General features: G+C 39.2%; 3 protein-coding genes across 4 annotated transcripts; all 3 read left to right on the forward strand.

The window, feature by feature from the left end:
* The first annotated feature begins 6,025 nt into the window (after window positions 1–6,025).
* LOC122027460 (blue copper protein-like) lies at window positions 6,026–7,008 on the forward strand. The gene is made up of 2 exons (XM_042586439.1): window positions 6,026–6,308; window positions 6,398–7,008. The coding sequence occupies exons 1-2, from the start codon at window positions 6,083–6,085 to the stop codon at window positions 6,853–6,855; spliced, it is 684 nt and encodes a 227-aa protein (XP_042442373.1). The 5' UTR covers window positions 6,026–6,082; the 3' UTR covers window positions 6,856–7,008.
* A 531-nt stretch (window positions 7,009–7,539) lies between these two features.
* On the forward strand, window positions 7,540–18,344 carry LOC122028229 (NADH dehydrogenase [ubiquinone] 1 alpha subcomplex subunit 6-like). The gene is made up of 2 exons (XM_042587259.1): window positions 7,540–7,853; window positions 17,954–18,344. Exons 1-2 carry the CDS (start codon window positions 7,638–7,640, stop codon window positions 18,137–18,139), a joined length of 402 nt encoding a protein of 133 aa, XP_042443193.1. The 5' UTR covers window positions 7,540–7,637; the 3' UTR covers window positions 18,140–18,344.
* A 1,832-nt stretch (window positions 18,345–20,176) lies between these two features.
* LOC122026235 (sulfoquinovosidase-like) lies at window positions 20,177–23,778 on the forward strand. 2 transcript variants are annotated; one of them, XM_042584893.1, is made up of 9 exons: window positions 20,177–20,813; window positions 20,913–21,224; window positions 21,299–21,431; window positions 21,530–21,745; window positions 21,819–21,974; window positions 22,064–22,316; window positions 22,397–22,794; window positions 22,876–22,992; window positions 23,081–23,778. In XM_042584893.1, the coding sequence occupies exons 1-9, from the start codon at window positions 20,239–20,241 to the stop codon at window positions 23,450–23,452; spliced, it is 2,532 nt and encodes an 843-aa protein (XP_042440827.1). In that variant the 5' UTR covers window positions 20,177–20,238; the 3' UTR covers window positions 23,453–23,778. The 2 variants fall into 2 exon arrangements, with proteins under 2 accessions (XP_042440827.1, XP_042440825.1); XM_042584891.1 differs by having other exon boundaries at window positions 20,177–21,224.
* Window positions 23,779–24,248: the final 470 nt, after the last annotated feature.

The following is a 24,248-nucleotide window of genomic DNA, read 5'->3' on the forward strand; positions in this document are numbered from 1 at the left end:
GCAACGGTGTCTTCGTCCGGCGCCTTTTTTGTCTGAGCGGGCGCTCGGCTTCCCGATCGGAGCCTTCCTCTTGGACGACCGATTCCCTGTTTGACGTAGCGCCTCCCGTCACCTCCACTGGGAAGGCATGAGCGGCCGACTCCTCCGCGTTTGTCTCGCTCTCACCCTCGTGAGAGCCAACCGGGGTGATGCCCAGTTGCTCCATCTCCTTGGCGGTTGCCGCCTCAAGCGCCTCAGCTTTCCTCTTCAAAATCCCGAGCATCACGGACTCCATGACGATATTCGCTGCAAAGAAAAAAAAGAAGAAAATCAGTTAGCACTCAAAGCACATACACAAGTAAAATTCTTACCGAAGCTGCTCGGGAGCGGGGTTCGGCTCGGACTCAGGCCGAATATATACAGCACGCCTTCAGACAGAAGCTTGTTGATGTCGAGCTTCAGACCAGCAAGCATGTTCGCAGCCTGGAGATAGTCCGATCGGGTCTTAAATCTTTTTAGCTTGGGAGAAGTAGGCGGTCCGACCTGCCATTTGGTTTGGAAGGGAGCCCGCTCGGGGAGACGAAGATAAAAGTAATACTCCTTCCAGTGTTTATTGGAGGAGGGAAGTTTATCAAAGAAGACTAGGCCGGGCCGAGCCTGAAATAGATAGGTACCCAGCTCGGACTGCTTGGGATAATAGAAATAATAAAAAATTTCCGGGAGGAGAGGAATGCGGTGTATCTTGAACAATACCACCACTCCACACAAAAGGCGAAAAGTGTTGGGAACTAATTGGGCGAGCGGAAGACCAAAGAAATTGTAAACGTCGACGAAGAAGTGGTGGAGAGGAAACCGCAGACCGGCTGTGAATTGGTCGCGGAAAAAATAGATAGTTCCGCTCGGCAGTTTGTGAGGCCGAGCGGATGGTGAGGGTAAAACGAGTTCAAAGTCGGACAGAATATCATAACCATCAAGCAAGGCCTCGGCGTCGCGTCGATCGAAGCGAGACTCCATGGTAGTATACCAGGGGCCTAAAGTGAGGTCTGTGGGTCGGGAAGAACTGACCATTGTCTGACCGGGCAAGAAAGCAAAATGCAAGAAAAAGACACACGACCGAAGGAGGAAGATGATGAAGGGGGCAGCGACCAGAAGACAAGAACTTGACAAAAAAACACAAGGGAAACAGAGAAGAAAAGCGGAGGAACCTTACAAAGAACCTGGGGATCGAAGGAAGGAGGCGGGGAATCGTTAGAAAAAGAAAAATCAGAGTCGTCGGATTGCTGATGCACCGAAAAAGGCTGCGGGACACGCGAAGACAAAGGTGCGGTAGAGGAAGAAGGTGACGGCTTTATAAGGTCGAGCCCGATCGGCCTCGACCGTCGGATGCAGGTCACAGGAAACGAGGCCCACATCGGGCCGTTCATTTCAAACCGCCGATGTCCCATCGGACACATCGCCGAGCCGTACGATGACATCAGCGGAGGCGCCATGTGGCACCATGCCATAGGGGCGCATTTAATGAGCGCCATTACGGCGCACAGCGCGCGTGCTTGGTCGTAATGGAGAGGATTTGCACGCATCCCGAGGAGATTCGAAGGGCGTCAGCGTTGACCGTCGACACGGTAGCAAAACCAGCGGCAGTAAGAGGCGGAGCGGCCGTGAGGAGGAACATTCTAGAAAGTGGCAGAGCGGTGTCACTCCAGCCGACCGGCAGTCCAGTTAGTCGGACTTAGCGCCTCCTTCGACTAGACTTGAGGGGGAGGCATGTGATCCGGTGGTAAGGATGGGGGATCCTCGTTGGCGGAAGGTCAACGACACGTGGAGGTCAAAGATCAAGAGATTCAACCCTGAGACCCGACCGACCGGACTGAGAGGGCCGACCGGCCACCCGACCGACCGGAATGAGATGGTCGACTGACCGGGAATTCCCCGAGCCGAATAAAAGACAACCCGACTAGAGGTTGGGTTTTCGATGCTCAATGTAAAAAGGTTTCAGGGCCGAGCGGACTGTCCGTTCGGCCGGGGCACAAGGCAACAAAGACAGGCAGGAGCAATCTCATCCGAGCATACGACCGGGAGTCCTCCCAGTCGGACCGATACCTACAACCGGGTCAAAAGTGATATGCCTGCCGAGCGGCCGAATAGCTCGGCCCTGGAACAGACAGGAGGTGCAAGAGGACAAAGGAGACAGGGGATAATATCATCCTCGAGACGTCTACTGCCGAAAGACAGCAGGGTTGGCGGTCGAGCCGTACACAGGATCATACGGTGGAAGCTTCCACCGTCACATCCGGGATATGCTCGGACGATTGCGGAATGACGTCAGAGGTACTTTTCTGACATGAGCTCCTTAAGGTATGTTTGGGGAAGCGTACACGCATTGAGAAACGTGCTCGCACCTCCCCGGGGTCCTATATAAGGACCCCTAGACGTCGACGAAGGTATGCGCAATCCTCACTGTAGCCACAGTTACGCTGCCTCTATCATTTCTCGTTGCCTGACTTGAGCGTCGGAGGGTCGTCGCCGGGAAACCCCTCCCGGCTCGGCTTCTTTGCAGGTTCGTCGGAGATCTACACCACCCGTCGGAGACAACGGAGAGCGCCACGTCCCCAGCGTCCGTCGACTCAGCGCTCGGACAGGATCAAGGACAAAGATTGAAACTTGAAGAGTTTGAGTCATTCATTGCATTGCACACAAGACCTTATGCTTATACCATACTTAAGTTATTTCTACAATCATGCTCACTAATGAAACTAATTGATAGAGTTAGGAAAGTGCACTAGGGATGATGATGCATTATAGGAGCACGTGAATTTAGATTGCGACATTTTGCTTGAGGACAAGCAAATGTTTAAGTCTGGGGATGTGATGTGCGTAGATTTTATACACTTTTATGCATATTTTGACGCACATTCACATATTTTACTCATATTTGTTCTATGTATTTTTACACCTCTTGTCTTACTTTCAGTATAATTACTCTTCTTTGTCGGAGATATGCTCTTTGCGTATTTTTCTATTGGCAGGAGTCATTTTGGAGTGAAAAATGACATTCGTTGACGATCCGGAGAGCATACAGAGGCAAATGACATTGGTCATGTGATCTCACACGACCATGTCAAAGAAGCAGAAGAGAGGATGGCCACGACTGTGTGGCCTGAGCAAAGGAGAAACAAAGTCCGATCGTGTGATCCCACACGGGCGTGTAGCTTTCCATAGTCGATGCAGACACCGTCCATGTGAATGCATACAACTGTGTGGCTTAATCAGAAGAGGAGCAGAATACGACTATGTGATCCCACACAACCGTGCCACTAATCCAGAGAACAAGCAAGACATGATCGTGTGAACCCACATGACGATGTAACTTTAGCCGAGGCAAAGAAGACACCAACAGTGTAGATGCCACATGGTCGTGGCACAAGTCGTGCCAGGCTCGTGCCCTGCACTATATAAGGAGTTTTCTTTCCCTTTCTAAGAGGAGGAAGGTTCTTCCTTTGGGAGTGCCATCTGGGGCCGATCTCCATCTTCTCCGATCTTCGTTCTACGATCTGAAGTTGTATCCATTGCCTCATCGACTTTGGAAGCTTGGGATTCGATCTGAAAAATCACTCTATTACATTGGATAAGTATCTCTTCCCTCTTTCCTCTTGTTAGGTTTGAATGCTTGTAATTCATATATCTTTGGATCTCTTTCTTTTTGCTACGGAGTAGATCCTTTATTCTAGGATTAAGGGCGTAACTGTGGTGTGATTTGATGTAATAACTCATGGATATGTCAATTTCCTATCTAGATGATATTATTATGTTTTGTATCTATTTGATCTTATGTGAATGCATGTGTTTGAACTTAATTCTCATGTTTGATTAAATGGTTGTGTAGATTTGTTGATACCGTAGGAGGATGCCCTAAATCGTATGATCGAGGGGCCCAAGTGATAGGGATAATCCGTTAACGGACGTCTAAGGTATTACCTTGAAAGGAAAGACAATTCTCCACATAGAAGTAGTCAAGTAGATAGTTGTGTGTGTAATTTTCATTCTTATCTTTGTGATTATTGAGTATGAGTGTGTTCTTATTTTGTATGACTAAGGAGCCCTAGTGATAGGGGTTATCAGTTAACGAACTTCATAGGAATCATTTCTGTTTAATGACATAAGATGTTGATCTAAAAATCTATCTGACTTGTCCACTGCAAGGAAGGGTCAATAACTTCCTACAAGTGCATGTGAATTGATGATAGACAATTGGTAAACCATGTTACATTGATAAACATTACAATGAAACTGAACCCCTAAAACATTCCTCAAAATCAAGTTTCTTTCTCTTTCTTACTCTCAATCTCACTTCTTCATCATAGCTCGTAACTGGTTTCTGTCTATTGTTTAGCTAATTCTATATGAGAGGTCACTAGTGATTATATCAATCCCTGTGGCTTTGATATCTTTTATATTACTAATGACATAACCGTGCACTTGCGGTTCGTAACAATCTTTTTAGGTTGATAACGAAGGTATGAATTTTTGGATTAGTCAACTCAAGGATGTAGAGACTAAGTAAAACGAAGGTGTTAGCATTGTTTCGAGTTTTCCGCTGCAACATCAACAAGAAAAAACAAAAGAAGCTATTCACCCCTCTCTAGTTCCTTAAGTGTCCTAACACATCGAAGCTAGTTGAGGTTGATAATGAAGAAAGTAAAATTTTTCTTTGAGGTTGATAATGAAGAAAGTAAATATATTTTTTTTACTTTTTCCTCCCTATCTTCTCTTTTATGTTTTAAAAGTATTGATTTTTCTTTTATTTTTCCAACAAGCAGCCTTTTACAAATAGCTCTTTTTCTCCTTTGTTCGATTCTTGTCTTCTTCCACATTTCATTAATTGAATGAGAGTTGTAAAGTATAAAATTTATTTTATTAGGTTGCTAGTTATTATGATTATTTAGATCGAAATAAATGTCTCATATATATAAATACTAAATATTATAAGGAAGTGAGATCATAAATGATTCTTTAACTTTGAGTTAGAGATAAGTTTTAGGGATTGATTAATTTTTGTTGCAACTAAAACTAAGAGCTAACGTTGAAAATTTTAAATTTATATTCATTTTCAGCTCTTTAATTTTAAAATTTAGATTTTTGAATTATGAAAATTGATCTACATTAATATTTAAAATTTTTAAAAATTATCCCTTTTGATTAAAAATCTTTGCAATCCAATAGTTAATTTTAGATGTAACTTAACTTAGCTCGATTATCAACAAACTTAAATAGTATAAAGTTTGAGGTAACTGGGCGCGTTTACAATCCAATACTGATCATCTCTATGATTCAAAATCAATGGCCTTGACTAGATGTGTTTCAAGTCAAATTACTGCGATTTTTTCTATATTTAACTTGTCTACTACTTAAACAAACTATTGATCAACATCATATTTTAAATATGACCATGAGTACAGTCAAATATTATCCGGTCAAAACTGAATTATTATAATAATAATAATAATAATAATAAATCAAATAGTTGCTCGATTGCTAAGTGCATCTTTTGTACATTGAGATGTATATTCTCGCCGCTTAATTAACATATAAATTATGATTTAATTATATTTATAATATAAATACAATTCGATAACATTTTAAAACCATAAGGACAAATGGTGCATTAACGCTTACTGTATGAATTTATTTTAAAATTTATATGAAAAAGATACATTCCTCCACACTTTCACATGGGTCACGGTGCCAAATCAGCGATCATTCACATGGTCCAGCGCATCAAGCCCACCGACACTGTCTCTCACAAAGAGAGACACAGGTCATCCCTTATTTACACCTGTGCCACTCTTTCAGAGTTGACCTTTGTAAATAAGGAAAGTGGTTAAATATTTAAGGACTACATCATCGAGTTGACTATCTTCATAGTATTTGTCAGAAGTAGTGAGTCGTCAATTACTACAATCAAATGGGTAAATCGTATATCATTTGAGTGGCACAAGAGTAGTTTAGATCAAGGTATGCCCCTCTTTGGAAGGCGACCAGAGATTATGTTCCTTAACTAGTACGATCAGTCCCCGATGCCTTCTCTCGCTTCGCAGGAAAAGAGATGACAGGGAGCAGCAGATCGAGCAGAGTTGTTCCGTTTAGCAATCATGCCGTTTGTTATCCGGCGCTTTTCCTCTTCGTCTTCCTTGCTATTTCTGAAAGAAACGACGCGTATGTTAACTACACGGTGGGAGACTCGCTGGGCTGGTACGACAGGCTGGAGGAGCCTGATGTGAACTACCAGAAGTGGGTCGCAGGGAAGAACTTCAGCCTCGGAGATTTCCTCAGTAAGTCGATGGAACTTCTTCCCTTTTCGTCCAATCGTGGAAAATGTGCGCATCGTCGTGGTCGGATTTTTAGGAAAATGTGCTTGCAGTTTTCAACACGGACAAGAACCACTCGGTCGTGCAGACTTACAACGTGACCACCTACAAGCGCTGCGACTACAACGACGCCGAGGCCGACGACACGGCGGAGTGGTCGTCACGGCAGCCGACGGCGAAGGTGAGCATCGCGGTGCCGCTGGTGAAGGAGGGCGTGAACTATTTCTTCTCAGGCAACTACGACGGCCGGCAGTGCCGCCACGGGCAGCACTTCAAGATCAACGTCACCCACGGCCGGGGACTGCCCGAGAGCCTCAAGCATCCGGCGGAAGCCCCCGCTCCGGGCAAGCCGGATACGAGCGCCGGCGCCGGCGCCGTCCCGTCGGTGCCTTCCAGCTTTGACAACCCGGCGCAGGCGGGGACTGCTGTGGCCGAGTCTGGGGCAGAGGAGACCGTGGCAAGGATGTGGATTTACTTAGGCTTGAGCTTCGTGGCGGTGGTGATTGGCTGAAGGAAGACGATTAATTCTTCGTGTTGTTATTGTTGTTCATTTGATTGTAATCAGTGGCTAGAATTGGGCAAAGTGCAGTCCTTTATGTTAATAAAATTTTGTTAGTTTTTTTTTTTTTTAAAGAAGCTACAATACTAAGTTATATTCATGGCAGGGCAACAATTCAATCTGATTAAATTTGGGATGTCATATTTAGGTGTTTGGTATGGAGATCGATTTTACTGAAGGATTAAGAATATCATTAGTTTTTTTTTAAAAAAACAAAATCTGGATCTCTATTATTCAGTTTAGTTATTTCAATTTAAAAAAAAATCAATTTATTTGATTCGATTTTAATTTTCAAAATTTATTCAGTTAAATTGAATAAAGTGTTGCTTTGTGACTAACGGTAAAATTATTGTTTATTTAGTTAAATTGACTATAATTTAGCTAAATCTTTATGATTTGATTATTTTAATTAATTCAATTTTTATTCAATTTATTTGATTTTTATTTTAAAAATTAGTTATCTTAGTTTTAAAAAATTTAATTTGATTAATTTAATTTAATTTAAATTTAAATTTAATCATATACTCCGCTCATCCTAAAAATTATGTGGGCTATTGGCCCCATTTTTTGGAATTGGGCTTCAACATATTGTTAGATGGGCCATAGGGCTTTAGATTCCCTAGGAGAGAGCTACAGGTACAGAAGGGGTGAAATCTATAGACCGACAAGGTGAAGAGGGGGCTGCGCTTGTTGCTAGAGGGTTCGTGTGCTGGAGAAGAGAGTGCAGGAGGGTCATGGCGCATGCGGCGTTGAAGATGGTTAAGGTTCCTCCCAACTCGGCCAGCATGGAGGAAGCGCGCAAGCGTACGATCAACTTCTTCAAGACTGCCTGCCGATCCCTCCCCACCATCATGGAGATCTACAATCTTGACGACCTCGTAACCACCTCCCAGATTCGCTCCACCATCTCCGCGGAGATACGCAAGAACGCTCACATCACAAACCACAAGGTACTCTTCGTCTATCTTTTCCTTTTTTTGTTCGATTGTTTGATATCAATATGTATTTTCGCCGTCTTTCCCCCCATTTGGTTATTCTCTCACTTGCACAAGCTTTGAACATAACAATATCTTTTTTTTTTTGGGTCATTGGAATTGCTTATTTTTTAGTGGACAAACACATATTGATCTGGTGACGTATTGTAAAATCTAAAAGTACAATTTTGAGGTTTTAACTAGTCATTTTGAGGTTTTCTGATGGTATATTTATGATCAACTAGTCATGTATGGAACATTAGATAAATAAAATGTAATTAAAAGAGATCACAATGTTGCAAATGGAAGTTTTGGCACTGAAATGTGAGGTGTAAAAAACTCAACAACCACTATATAGGTCAAAAGATTCATTTGTGAGGTAGCACATCTCGATAAATTAGATTAATGTGAACTAGTTTGGTAATAAATTTTCTTGCAATAACTTGCTATAAACCACTCAAGATGGATGAGTAAGAACATGGGATACCTCATGTCTGTGCTTTGGTTATTATATTTACAATATTCACTGGATAATGCAATTATTTTCCCAACTTATAGTTGGATCTATCTAATTTACTATGCATAATTCTCAATTGATTCACGTTCAAGGAATTTTTTAAACCATAATATTGAGGCAGATGATATTTGACCATCAAGGTTGTATTAGTATCACCTTCATTGGCATTTGACTAAATGGTCAACATCTTGTCCAATGCCAAAGTTTATAGAATTTTGGTTCAACTTCAACTTCTTTCCCTATGGTTACTGTGTGATTTGAACATCACGATGCTAAGTGGCTTCTAATGTCTCTGATAATGACAACACAATATTAGAATTAGTCTTTTGAAAGTTTGTCTAGGGACTTTCCATGCTTCAGTCTTGTATCATAGACTGAGTATCATCTAAGATTCAAGCAATTGAAGTCTAAGATTTTAAATGATTTGAGGTCTTTGTATCGTATTGTGTAATGACATGTAGGCAAAGGCTTCAAGGTTTAAGTTTCATGCACTTAGCATGGGAACTCTTAAGAGGCAACTCTTGAGAACTCATGTCCTCAAGCTTAACCACCAAGATTATCTCCCAGATTTTTATCCATCGTAAACTTGGTCCAATTCTTAGTCATCAGCCAGTGTGAGTCAACCCACATCATTTGGCATGTTCAAGGACTTGGATTGTAATTTTGACCACTGTGCAGAAGATATGCCATTAACAACATTAACAATGAAAAAAATTATAACACTTTTTAAAATACAAAGATTCAAAGTTGGTTGTTGTATATTGTATATCTACAAATTCTAAGTTACCTTTTTGGTATTTTTACTTATAGTTTAACTCTAGGACTGTATATGCAGTGTTGAGTTTTGAATTATGTGTTGAAATTTTTTAGCGTTTTTTGTGTCCTGCTTGGAGAATCAATTCTAGCTCCACCACTGAAGACCAAGGGAGAGCAGGATGTGAAGCTCTAGAAAACGAACTCTGGAAATGAGGATTTGGTACGGAAGCATGATAGAGGTTGGTTTTCTGCATTTTAGATTTGACGTTTCTTCTTTGAAGATGACCACAAGAGGCTGGAGGAAAAGTCATAGAGAATAGAGTTAGTTCCATAGCATGCTTAGAGAGATGATAATGACTTGTAAGAGCATGGATTGTGTAGTGGGAGGGAGCTTCCATCTAAAGTTGTGGAATTCGGAGCAATGTCGAATTGAGTGCAATGCTGGAGAGGTGGGGAAGTTGCAGATGCTGTGGAGACAAGTGATTGATGTCCATTGAGGGAGATTGAGAAAGAGTAAATAAAAAGGGAAAACAGGCATGGGCTTTTTTGATTGCTAGCTGGTTGATTTGCCATTTACATCAACTAAATTGTGAGGTATTGGACAAGAGAGTATACAGTTTAGCTTGAAAAATTCATGCCAAAGTCTACAACAATTTCAACTTTGACTAAATTTGTTTAAACACGCTTCATGCTAGATTAGTGATGTGAACCAAAGGAGAAGATATCTCAAGAACCCACAACAAATTGAAGAAAGAAAGAAGGAAAGTCTAAATTGATAAGATGGATGAAAAGGTTGGGATGGAGGTTGATAAGTTAGGAAGAAGATGGAAGAAATGGTTGATAAGTTCTTGCGCTTATCAAGATGGAGGATGCCACAACCTTGGGATGAAGGTTGATAAGTCTTTGAATGCCACAAGGGGATGCCTTGATAAGTTCTAGTTCAATGAAGAACCAACAAGTGAGAGCCTCACCATTCTTTAGATTGAAACAAGCCAAAAGATACATGTGTGGCCGCTATCCCCTTTATTTATAGCTATAAGGTGACCTAAAAACTCTAAAAGGCCAAAAGGAAGTCCATTTAGTAAAGGCCTATAGACTATTTAGTCAATTTGAGCTTATGGAACTATTACAATCCAAATAAAGGTAGAAATTGAGCCTAAATTGAGCCTACATACCAAACATATCCCTACCATATAGATATGAGACTTAAGTGACTAATTAAGCTCATCTAAGACTTGAATTAGGTTGACTAAGTCACATGACTTGCTCTTGGTCAAACTTTCTTCAATTGTAGTTTTAACCTTCACATCTTCAATTAGCACATTAAGTGCTTCCTTCATCTTTTTATCCTTAGCCCCTGTAATTGGGCCTCCATTGATGCATAATAGATCGTCAACAATATCTAATGTGGGATGCTCCTTTTCTTTCATGGCCTTAACTTGATCTCCATCTTTAACTCCATCATTCCCCCTCTTCTCCAAAGGATTCGTCCTCGAATCTTGATCACCTACATGAAAGGGAGAAAGATAAAAAAACATTAAATGTAGTACTCACATTATACTCACTAAGTCAAGCTTGTATGCATTATCATTGATTCGAGCAATGACTTGAAATGTCCATCTCCTCGTGGATGCAACTTAGTACGACGTTTAGCAGGGAATCTATCCTTTCTCATATGAACCCAAACCCAATCTCCGGGTTCAAAGATCACTCTCTTTCGTCCATTGTTGGCTTGCGTAGCATATTGTTCGGTCCTCTTTTCAATTTGCAACCAAAATTTCTCATGTATTTGCCTCACAAACTTAGTTTTTCTTGCCCCATCTAAACTAGCACGCTCAAAGATAGGCAAAGTTGGCAAATCCAAAGGAGTTAAAGGGTTGAACCCATATACCACTTCAAAAGATGAAAAATTAGTAGTAGAATGCACACATCTATTATAAGTAAATTCAACATGTGGTAAACAATCTTCCTAACCTTTTAAATTCTTTTGAATGATGGTTCGTAATAAAGTAGACAAAGTTCGATTTACTACCTCAGTTTGTCTATGAGTTTGTTGATGACATGTTGTAGAAAACAAAAACTATGTGCCCAACTTTTCCCACAATGTCTTCCAAAAGTAGTTTAGGAACTTTGCATCACAATCTGAAACTATGCTTCTCGGCACTCCTGAAAGCCGCACGGTCTCCCTAAAGAATAGATCAACAATATGATTAGTATCATATGTTTTCTAACCAGGAATAAAATGAGTCATTTTAAAAAATTGTCCACTTCCTCATTTTACCTTGGTAATCCTACAACAAAGTCAATGGAAATATCAACGTAAGGTCCACTAAGAATTGGTAAAGGTGTATATAATCCATGAGGTAAAGATTTAGATTTTGTTTGCCTACATGTGATACGTTTCTCACAAAACTTCTGCATTTCGTTTCATGTGAGGCCAAAAGAAATGGTCAACCAAAACTTCTAGAGTTTATCTTACTCCAAAATGTCCCATTGGTCTCCCATCATGTGCCTCTTGGACTAATAGTTCTCTTAATGAACAATTTGACACAACCTATTCACCCTAAAAAGAAATCCCTCATGCGTATAAAACTTCCCAAATGCAACATGTTCACAAACTTCAAACACATTTCTCAAACACATTTCCAAAGTCAAGATCATTAGAATATCGATCTTTAATGTATTCAAATCCTAACAATCGAGTGTTCAAAGTAGAGATCAAGGTATACCTTCAAGAGTGCAATAGTATTTTCCATAACTCGTTTACACTTGATCATATAAGGAAATGATTCAGTAAACTCCACCCATTTTGCATAACGTCTATTCAACTTACTTTGTCTCTTTAAATACTTCAACGATCCATGATCAGTGTGAATGACAAACTCTTTGGGCTACAAGTAATGTTGCCAAGTTTCTAAAGCCTTCACCAATGCATACATTTCCTTGTCATAAGTTGGATAGTTCAACGTTATTCTGTTGAGTTTCTCACTAAAATAAGTATGGGGTCGACCTTCTTGTATTAGCACAACTCCAATACCTATTCCTGATGAATCACACTCAATTTCAAAAGTTTTAGCAAAGTTAGGCAATGTAAGTAATGGTGCAGAATTTAGCTTCTCCTTAAGTAAGTTGAAAGCTAAATCTTGTTCACTATCCCAACGAAAGCCAACATTCATTTAACAACTTCAGTCAAGGGTGTAGCTAAAGTATTAAAATTCTTAGCAAACCTTCTATAGAAACTTGCCAACCTGTGAAAGCTACGAACCTTAGATATCGTTTTCGGTGTTGGCCATTCACGAATACCTTAACCTTCTCTTCATCAACTACTATTCCCTTAGCACTAACAATATAACCAAGAAACTCAATCTGACTAGTGCAAAAAGAATATTTTTGAAGGTTAGTATACAACTTTTCATTTCATGAAACAAGTAGAATTTTTTGTAAATGATTGAGATGCTCATCAAAATTTTTGCTATAAATCAAGATGTCATCAAAATATACTATAACAAAGTTCCTAATATAAGAATGCAAACCATACTTTGTCTTAAAAGCAGTTTTCCATTCATCTCTCTCACGCATGCGAATTTGATGATAACCAGACTTCAAACCAATTTTAGAGAAAATGCAAGAATCATGTAGTTCATCTAGCATATCATCTAATATAGGAATAGGATGATGATACTTTACCGTAATTTTGTTGATAACTCTACAATCAACGCACATTTTCCAAGTTCCATCCCTCTTAGGTACAAGCAAAAAAGGAACTACAGAAGGACTTAAACTTTCTCAAACATATCCTTTTCTCATCAACTCTTTAACTTGCTTTTGAAGCTCCTTTATCTCTGTGGGATTGCTTCTATAGGTCAGCCGATTAGGAATTGTTGCTCCTAGGATGAAATCAATCTGGTGCTTTATTCCCCTAAGTGGTGGCAGTTCATCAGGAACCTAATACATCATTCAATTCGTGCAAAAAAGATCTAACAATACTAGACAAAGTAGGGTTAAAATTGTTAGTGTTGAAATAAGGCTCTTTGTACATAAGTACAATCATCGGTAAAATTATTAAAGGAAAAAAAGCCGTTGAGAATAAAAAAACTATCTTAATCTCTCTTTCTTTTGTATAAAAGCCTTCCTTTTTTTCTCTCTTGCTCTTAAATTTCTTTTTCATTCTTTTTTCCACTCCTCTCATCCTCACTTTGTCTTTTCTCACACTCCTTTTCTTTTCCATTCTCTTTCCTTTTCTCATTCTCTTTTCTCTCACAATCATTTCTTTTTGCACTCTCATTTCTGATTCTCAATTGATCTCCATATACTTGCTTAGGAGTTAATGGTACAAGAGTTACAAGTTTATCAATACTTATTTTTAACCCTTCATGCATGACCTTCCTATCAAATTGCCATGGTTTACCTAAAAGCAAATGACTTGCATGCATTGACACTACATCACAAAGAACCTCATCATGATACCTACCAATGGAAAATGAAACCAACACTTTGCTTATTGACCTTAACTTCCCTACAATAATTTAACCATTGTAGTTTATAAGGTCTAGGATCCTTTGTGGTAGGTAAACATAATTTCTCAACCAAGATAATACTAGCTACATTAGTGCAACTTCCCCATCTATAATCATACTACATACCTTGTCTTTGATGTGACAATAGGTATGAAATATGTTGTCTGTTCTTCATTTTCTTCCTTGCACACTTAGAGCACACCTAGTGACAAGGGCTTCACCTTCAACGGGATATTCTTTTACATCACTTTCCATCAATGGTGGTAAGGTGCTATCATCTTCAGACTCGCTGAGTCTCAATATTATCATTTTCTTTCAAAATCATAATTCTTTTGTTTGGACCTTTCCCAAGCACTTAAAACATTTAATATCTCTATTTCTCAAAGATTGGATAGGTTCTTTACGTTTGACCAAAGTAGAACTTGCATCTTTATTCTTAGAAAACTCTGTCTTACTCTTTGATGCAACTTTATCATCTCTTTTGTTTTAGCTAGATTTTCAAGTGGATGAATTAGAACTTTGCTCATGCTTGATTGAACACTTCCTTTTTAGTTGCCTTTCAACTTTCATAGACATACGCACCATATCTTCAAGCTCCACATAATGTTGCAACCCCACTACATTTGCAATTTCTGTATTCAAACCTTGTAAAAATCGTGCGTCCTCCTCCACGTTGGTTCGAATCATGACAATCTCCATCTCTTTGTGGTATTCCTCCATAGTATTGGACCCTTGGGTTAGACTTTGTAGTCATTGGTACAAATCTCGATAGTAATGTGATGGAATGGACCTCTTGCTCATAATAGATATCATTTCCTCTTGAGTGTCAACAAGTCTCTTGGTTTCTTCTCCTGCATAGAATAATTTGATCCCACCAAACAATAACACAATTAATAAACTCAATCGTAGCAAGTTTTACCTTCTCGTTAGAGTAATTGTGACAATCAAATATTAATTCCAATTTCTTTTTCCACTCCAAATATATGTCTAGATCACTTTTGCCAGAAATGAAGGAATCTTTATCTTGATATTTTTCAAGTTTCTATCAACATAATCATTCATCCTTCCTCTTGTACCAGCAATTCTAGCATGACCAGATCTTCCACTTGAAGCTCTATTATCAATGTCCTCAGAAACGCCTTCATTATCAACATTGTCATCACGGTTATATTGCCTAGCACTTTTGTGTAGGAATTCTACCAACTTGGCTATTTTGCAATCTAGTAATTACATCATCTTATCTCTCTAATCTATCGAGGATTTGAATAAATCTGATTTCTATGCATTTCAAGTGTTATCACAAGGCACGTTGATTAAGTGATTCTCTATGTTTTGCTTCCTCGCCACTTGTTGCCATTAAAACAATCTGTTGCCATTGAATCACTTAACTCACTAAGATTAGCTCTTTAAAGAACTTAGAATTGAGGCAATTCCTTGTAAGCGTTCGTTGACTAATTGAAAATTCCCAAGGGTATTAGGATAAAAGATAGGAATTGAAGAAGAATGCAAATTACAGAATTGATAGTGAATTTTGTCAAAATTGAATCTAGGCGTGCCAGATTTGAATCTAGGCAAAACTTATGAGAATGCGGAATTGAAAGATAAAGATACTTGAAATGAAAGCCGAAAGGAAATTTGTAGGAACTTAATCTAGGCCGGTGACATAATTAAATCTAGGTAAAATTTATGAGAATGCGAAATTGAAAGATAAAGATACTTGAAATAAGAGCAGAAAGGAAATTTATCAGAATTAAATCTAGGCAAAATTTTATAGAAAATGTGAAATCGAAAGATAAAGGGTAGTAAAGAAAATGTAAGTATAGAAATAACAGTCTATTTCTACAACCCCCTTTGTTGCTTCATTTCTATTACTTCTTTTTTTTCTCATTTTTTCGATTTATTTATGTAAAATTTCAGATTTTTTTTTTCAACAAAGCAAACAAGACTTGCTAAGCATAAAAAAAATGAACAAAATAGATAGAGATTCAATCACAAAAAGATAAAGATAAGTTTGGTTTGGAACAAGCTTGTCAACAAGACTTACCAAGCGTTCATGAACCAAGCGTTCGTGAACAAGCTTGGTGTTCAGTTTGGTAAGAGCTTGTTTATGTTCATTCAATATACATAAAATTAATTAAACAAACAAGCTTGAACACATATATGTTCAACTCGTTAACGTTCGTAAACAACGTTCGTGAACAATGTTCGTGAACGACGTTCATGAACAATGTTCACGAACCATATTCATTAATAAAACTCTTTTCAATATGCTAAATAAATAATAAAATAAATAAATAAATTTAAATTATCAAGCTCAATAATCAATCAAATAACTAAAAGTTTCAAACAATCAAACAAGTTTGAATTGAGAGCTTGATAACATTTAAACGAACCAAGCTCAAACCAATCTTGAATCGAGAGCTTGATAACATCTAAACGAACCAAGCTCAAGTCAAGCTTCAAACAAGCTCAAGCTCATAAAAAATAAACCAAGCCAAGCTTGAACACTCATTTCAAAAGCTTGCTTCATTTTAAGCTCGGCTCGACTGGGCTTGGTTACCTTATCAAACAAGCTTGAACACCCCAAAGCTCGGCTCGGTTTGTTTACAACCCTACAGATAATCAAATTGATTTGGAAAGACCAAAGCTCTAATACCAATTGATGTGAATCCAAGGAGAAGATATCTTAAGAACCTACAACAAATTGAAGAAAGAAAGAAGGAAAATGAAATTTTAAACCGATAAGATGGATGCGAAGAATCTTGACCTAATGCTTAGGAAAACATGAACTTTGGTATAGAAGATGGAATACGCCACAACTTTGGGATGGAGGTTGATAAGTCTTTGGATGTCATAAGGGGATGCCTTCATAAGTTCTAGTTTAATGAAGAACCAACAAGTTAGAGCCGCATCATGCTTTAGATTGAAACAAGCCAAAAGATACATGTGTGACCGCCACCTCTTTATTTATAGCTATAGGGTAACCTAAAAGGCCAAAAGGAAGCCCATTTAGTAAAGGCCTATGTAGACTATTTAGCTATTTTGAGCTTATGACACCATTACAACCCAAATAAAGGTAGAAATTGAGTCTACATACCAAACATATCCCTATTACATAGACATGAGATTTAAGTGACTAATTAAGCTCATCTAAGGTTTGAATTAGGTTGATTAAGTCACATGACTTGCTATTGGTCCAACCTTCTTCAATTGTAGCTTTGGCCTTGACATCTTCAATTAGCACATTAAGTGCTTCCTTCATCTTTTAAGGCAGCCCTTGTAATTGGGCCTCCATTGATGCATAATGGATCGTCAACAACATCTAGAGTGGGATGCTCTTTTTCTTCCATGGCCTTAACTTGATCTCCATCTTTAACTCCGTCAATTAGGATGCCAAGTTAGTTGTTGTCACCCTTGTATCGAACAATCTAATTGGATTATAAATTATTGATTGGTGATTATGTTTCTTCAAAGGTCCAGATTTCCAGTTTTTTTTTTCTGGGGTACTTAAGGTGAATTCAGGTGCATAGAGTGTCTTATGGAAGTAAAATGTATTGTTAGTTGTTACCTTTTCATTTTTTTTAGCTGATCCTGTGGGGGTGCAAACGAATCAAATATGGAAATATTGATATTCGAGTTCGAGCTCGAAAAATATATATGATATTCGAAGCTTGATTCAAAGCTCGAAAATACAAATAATTTTGGCTCGAGCTTAAGTTTAATTCGAATTGTTCGAATCTTGATTCGAGCATATTCGAACTATAATTCGAAATGACTTAAATTCAAATTCGATTCGGATTATTTGAACCTTAATTTGAATATACTTAAGTTAAAATTGTATAAAAATAATTAGAATTCGATTCGAGTTCGGCTCACGAGTGGCACGTGAACAATTGAACGAAATATTATGGGTTCGAATTTGGGTCGAAAAAATCATGTTCATGTTCGGCTCGAATTCGATAATTTCAAATACAAATCGAATATGTATTCCCTAATGGCGTAGTTTTTTTCGAGTTGGTTCGAATAGCTCGTGAACCGGCTGAATTCGTTTGCATCCCTACTCATAGTCTTTTTGTCTATTAATGAAAATTTGTGTTCCCTAATGGCGTAGTTTTTTTTTTTAATAAAAAACTCCTCAAGCAAACTACATGGCATATATTGCCACTGTAAGAACAAATGCAACGCTAGCCAATGGAAAGAAACACCCACATACGGAGAACACTGCTGTGTTATTTGTGTTCTTTTATTTCTCTGTATTCTGACTAAATGGTTTATCTTCTACACAGGTTATTGATTTGCTTCTTCTCAAGGCAACAGAAGAACTTAGCAACGTAGTTTCCCATTACAAGCAGCGGCACCATCTGATCGGGCAATATGTTGTTGGACGTGGAGGGCTCATACAAGAAACAGCGGAGAAAGACAAAGGCATATCTGATTTTTTGAAGCAGTTCTACGCCACGAACTATTTCTGAAGCATTTGAAGACTGAAGAATCAGTTTCCCCATAATTTTCTTGGTGATAAACCTCGTAAGCTTCCTGGATTAAGCAAGGAAACAATTTCGAATTCAGCACATTTAAATCTTCGCATCTCTCAAGTTTCTATTTTATGAATAAAAAAATCCTGATAATTGCATTAACGTGTTGAGTATTGAATTTTGTTTGCCAAGTAAATCCCCATGGATCAACTGTTTTACTCATCAAGTGACTGTGTCTTTGCAAATGGAAAATGCCATTTAGTTGGTTCTGCAATTCAACATTCCATACATTACTTTCCAACGAACGACTATAATTGCCACCATGCCCACATATAATCCCAGGTTTGATACCTCTTTGACATCATATGATGTGTTATTTGGATGCGATTTGGTGCAGGTGGTTTTATTTAATGCCAAAATTCTAAATGTTGTCATGTTCTTTGATTTTTGTAAACGATGCTCCTGTTATGTATTTTCTTATTTTTAAACATTATTAATGCATGCCTCTTTTCTATTAGTAGTTTTTTTTAGTTGAAGAGTTTCTAGTTACAACGCACAAATGCTTGCACTCTTTACTCTGCAACCACACAATAAATTCTTGATGAATTTAACGAAGATTGATGATACTTATTTGTGAATGTTAAATCCTCATCTGGAAAAGTAATTGATCTCACTGTTCGATTGCGTTTCTTATACTTTAGCACCATCAGTTCATCTCCATCAGATCATGTATGCCCTCTGCACCTTGTCTAAGTGGAATGAGTTATGGAACTTTGCACACCAGGAGAAGGCAAAGATGAGAAACACATATTAACTGTTGCATCAGTTATTACTTAAATCTCAATATCGCTAAGTTTCAAGGAATTTCCTTGTAATTTGCCTCTCAACATGTGTTTGCATTCTTGAACGATCCATGATACAGTATGCTTGCTTAGAAGATTAAAGATCTGGGATGCATGTGACATCTTCTACCAAATATTGTTTGAATAGTGATACTATCAGTTATATGTTTATCATTTTATCATTTATACTCAATGATACAGAAATTATTAATGCTAAGAGTACGTTAACTTCCTCATGTCAGATTATACGTTGTCACTTCTTTAGCTAAACGATGAATTGTTTGTTCATTGATTTTGCTCGAGAATACATTTCTCAGAATCTCCAGGAACCCAAAAAGAAAAATATAGTTCTCATTTCATCGCAGGTGTTGTAGCTTAAGTTGGCACGGCCACGGGCCACCACGCAAAAATGTGTTTTATGAAGGCACGCAATTGGGTTGGAGAATGCTTCAAGTTTTGATCAACTGAATATATATATATATATATCAAAACTATTTAAATTATTCTAAAATAATAAAGTTTAGAAATACTAAATATGAGTATAGCCTCATAGATCAAAATTTATATCAAAATTATAGATATTGAATATCAATGAGTAATTAAATTTGAAATTAATTTTCAAATATATTTGTAGTAATTATTTATTTTTTATTTATAACTTGTTGATTATACAAGATGGATAATGCATGGAGCCGTAATGATGGGAAGAAGCAGGCTACAGAACGCTTCCCTTGGAAGTGTCTACATACATTACAAAAACCCTTTAAATAATTAATCCAAAAACATGGCGGGACTCCGTGACCCACGGATCTGGACGCAGCTACGCACGACGCCGGGAACGCATCTATGTACATTCCCGGATCAAAATTCTAATGCTTCAAATGCCAGATTTCTCTATCTTCCCAATCCTTTACGTTAAACTTGAGTGATGCAAACCACAGAAACCAAGTGTGAAATTAAAAAGTAGCCGGTACTTAACATCTCAACAAGCTTACAATTTGTCATGTTTTGGGTTTTTCCCCCACGGGTTACCGTAAACAAGAAGCTTTGAATTTGCCATGGACATGGTGTAAAAATTGTCCATGAATTTGATACAAGAATACGTACATGTGCAGTGGACTTGTCATCTAGTCCACCTCCACTAGTATATTCCGAACCAGCTGATGTTAATAGACTTACATTGGTAGTTGAATCTCTGAATCTTTCCAACCAATAGGGAGAGGAGAGGTGCCATCGCCTCCCAATTGCTCAGCCATGGCAGAGTTAAGGGTGTCCAAGAAGCACCACAAGCACGTCAACAGCCCCTTCCCTTGCACCCCTAACTGCCTGCCTTTCATCCATGGAAGGCTCTCCTTCAATCCTTGCGTGCTTTTGCGAGACCAGAGTTTCTGTATCGGGGATGATTTCCAGCTTTTCTGGAGTACTAAAAACGGCGGCCATCTTTCCATCTCGCACCGATCTCAGTGGAGCAGAAGCGTATGGTCTACAGTCCCTGGGAAGGCCTTTGTTTCGGCCGCAGCAGTTCAAACTCATGCCGAGGAAAGCAGAGGTTCCTTTGCTATCCACGACGGCGACGCTCACTTCATCTGCAAGCACCAAACAGTAGAAGCAATAAGAGTCGTCCGTGAGGCAGATTTTCAAAAGAAGGCTAGCGATTTTGATCCCTTGTTTGGGTTTCCAACTCCTGAGTTGCTCGAGAAATCCCAATCCCCCATTCTGATGATCACAGGAAGGGTCTTCAGCCAGAAGACCAACTCAATTGCTAAGAAGAACTCGGGGAAGAAAAACTTCAAATTCGGTCGTTCCAGGAAATCTTCACTTACTGCAAGGTACTGGTTTCTGTTTGAGCAGAAGAGTAAGAATCAAATTGGATTTCATCTGAAGTTTGGTGAATACGATAAGAAATGCTGCCCCGGCATCATGTACAGAGCAAGTACAAAGATCTCCAGGTGGAAATTAATTCGAACGAGGCGCCCGTGGCACGCCTGCACGTCAAGTAATAAACGTTTTGTTGCACTCGCATCGCATGATGAACAAGAGGGAAAGAAGGGGGTGACTACGGAGTTCAACAAAGTTTTTATCACACATGCAAGCGATGAACATGAGAGATTTTACGGGTTTGGGGAGCAGTTTTCCCGCGTTGAGTTCAAAGGAAAGAGGGTGCCCATACTCGTGCAAGAGCAAGGCATCGGAAGAGGAGACCAACCCATCACCTTTGCTGCCAATTTGGTCAGTTACAGGTACTAGACATATGAATGAATTGTAATGCCAAACAATATATATAAGTTCTAACTTTTGTTACATACACTGGCAGATCTGGAGGTGACTGGAGTACGACATACGCCCCTTCTCCATTCTACATCACCTCGAGAATGAAATCCCTCTACCTTGAAGGGTACAATTATTCAGTTTTTGATCTAACAAAGCCTGACAGGGTACAGATTCAGGTAGTTTTATTAGAACACTCAGAAAACCTTTTATCTATGTTAATCATATCTCCTTTTCTAAATGTGCAATAATATGTTTTATCTTATTTGTATTACAGGTACACGGCGATTGTGCTCAGGGGAGAATCCTGAATGGGAATTCACCTGTTGAACTCATTGAGCTTTACACAGAGACCATAGGAAGACCTCCTGTACTTCCAAACTGGATTATTTCAGGGGCTGTCGTTGGGATACAGGGAGGTACTGAAGCTGTCCGCAGGGTGTGGGATCAATTGCAAGAATACGATGTTCCTGTTTCAGCATTTTGGTTGCAGGTGATTGAACTGTTAACGGGGAGAGGAATACTAATCGATGATACTGATCAAGAGTTAAATGATCACTTTGCAGGATTGGGTTGGCAAGAGGGAAACTGTAATTGGATCACAACTTTGGTGGAATTGGGAAGTTGATGAAAGCCATTATGTCGGATGGAGAGTGCTAATCGATGATCTTCTTGCTCATGATGTTAGAGTGATGACATACTGCAACCCTTGCCTTGTTCAGGTAGATCACTTGCTTAAATTCTTCTACTCAAATGAGTAACATGCTCATTCGCTAGCTAGTTAAATGAAAAATGAGACAGTAACTCGCAGACTGATGAAAAACCAAACAAAAAAAGGGACCTGTTTGAAGAAGCAAAGAGATTAGACATTTTAGTAAAAGACAAAACTGGAAGAACATACATGGTGCCAAATACTGCTTTTGATGTCGCAATGTTGGACTTCACCCACCCAGCAGCGAGTAGTTGGTTCAAGAAGATTCTGCATGAAATGGTGGATACTGGAATAAGGGGTTGGATGGCAGATTTTGGTGAAGGATTGCCTTTAGATGCTTACCTATACGCAGGTACTTTCGATGCTGCTTTATCATACTTTAAACTTCACTGTAATATTGATCATTGTATCATTTACTTACTCTTCGCGTAGACGAAGACCCTATTCAAGCTCATAACAAATATCCTGAACTTTGGGCTAGAGTCAACAAGGAATTTGCGGACGAATGGAAATCAAACAGTCGTATAGAGGGGAGGGATCCAGAAGAAAGCCTAGTCTTTTTCATGCGTGCAGGTTTTAGAGGTAATCCCAAGTGGGCTATGCTGTTTTGGGAAGGTGATCAGATGGTAAGTTGGCAAGCCAATGATGGAATAAAAAGCAGCGTAACAGGCCTGCTCAGCAGTGGAATTTCAGGTTTTGCCTTCAATCATAGTGATATAGGAGGCTACTGTGCAGTAGATATGCCTATTATCAGGTATCGGAGAAGTGAGGAGCTTCTCATGCGATGGATGGAACTGAATGCATTCAGTGTAGTATTCAGAACACACGAAGTAAGCACCAAAAGCCTGAGCTATGAAGAAATTCAATTAAATTTTTCTCTCCAAGCAATACTAATGCTGTGGCATGTGCAGGGAAACAAGCCAGCCTCAAACTGTCAGTTCTACAACAACAAGAACACATTATCTCAGTTTGCTCGCTGTGCCAAGATCTACCAAGCTTGGAAGTTTTACCGTATTCAACTAGTAAAGGTAAAGTCTTTTTCTATACAGGTAGACACATGCAGGCAAAGGCCCTTTCGATTGATATCTGATGAGATCCTCTTGATGGTTTTATCAGGAGGCAGCAGAGAGAGGCATGCCTGTTGCTAGACATTTGTTCCTGCATTATCCAGATGACAAGCATGTGCAGAGCTTGACTTACGAGCAGTTCCTTGTTGGGACAGAGATAATGGTAGCACCTGTGCTAGACAAAGCCAAAAAGGAAGTCAAGGTTTACTTCCCTTCAGCAGCAGCAGCAGAAGGTGGGTGTTCCTGGCAGCACATTTGGACAGGAAAGATCTTCACCGGCCCTTTCAATCATCCAGGGCATGTGCGAGGGTACGAGGCTCGGGTTGATGCTCCCATTGGCTACCCAGCTGTGTTTGTAAAGTGTGGCTCTCAGATTGGGGAAGAATTTCTAAGTAACCTAAGAGCTCTTAAAGTATTATGAGCACTAGCTAATTCATTGAAGAAGATTGTTCCTTTTTCAGATTTAAGTTTTTGAACAGAAGACAGATTGTGTGAGAATTTAGAGAAGATTAGGAGCATTAGTAGGATTTAATTCATATGAATTATGGAGAAGGTGGGATTATTTGATGAAGGAAATGAAGAAGAGAAGCTTGGAAGGCATGGAGTCGACCAACGTTCTCCAAACTCACTTTAAGAGGGCAAGAAACACAAAATATAAAAAGTTTGCCCTTTTATAGTCCTTTACAGTTACTCAAAATAAATTTCTTGGATCAATTTTGTAGTCCTTTACAGTGGATCAAAAATCAATTTTATAGTCCTTTACAGCAAGATAGACTGATGATTTATCAGAATAGTGCTTAAAATTGCTTTTCTTACATATTGCTGCAAAAGGTTGGAATCGTCAACCCAGCGGCCCCCTCAACCCGGCCCCACAAGTATGAGAGGGAGTAAATCACGGTGAATACGGGCCCAGCTATGACATGGTGGTCTCAGGTGTTTAGCACGGACAGATATTGATGTTATCGCATTTGCTGCCGCAGACCCTCGACCTCTCGACTCATGCTGCAAGAATCCATGTCATAACCAGTTGATCCCGCCCGTGGAGGCTGCTTTTCTTACATATTGCGCAAACGAGTGAGTGCCATGGTAAGAAGTGGGATGAATTTTTTAGGCAACAATAATTTACCCTAAACATCATCAGGAGATATAAACTTTTTCAAGACGTCATTTAGGTTAGGGTTGCAAATGAATCAAGTCGGTTCGCGAGTTTTTCGACT

Source organism: Zingiber officinale, chromosome 10A (assembly GCF_018446385.1).
Source record: "Zingiber officinale cultivar Zhangliang chromosome 10A, Zo_v1.1, whole genome shotgun sequence".
Classification (NCBI taxonomy): Eukaryota; Viridiplantae; Streptophyta; class Magnoliopsida; order Zingiberales; family Zingiberaceae; genus Zingiber; species Zingiber officinale.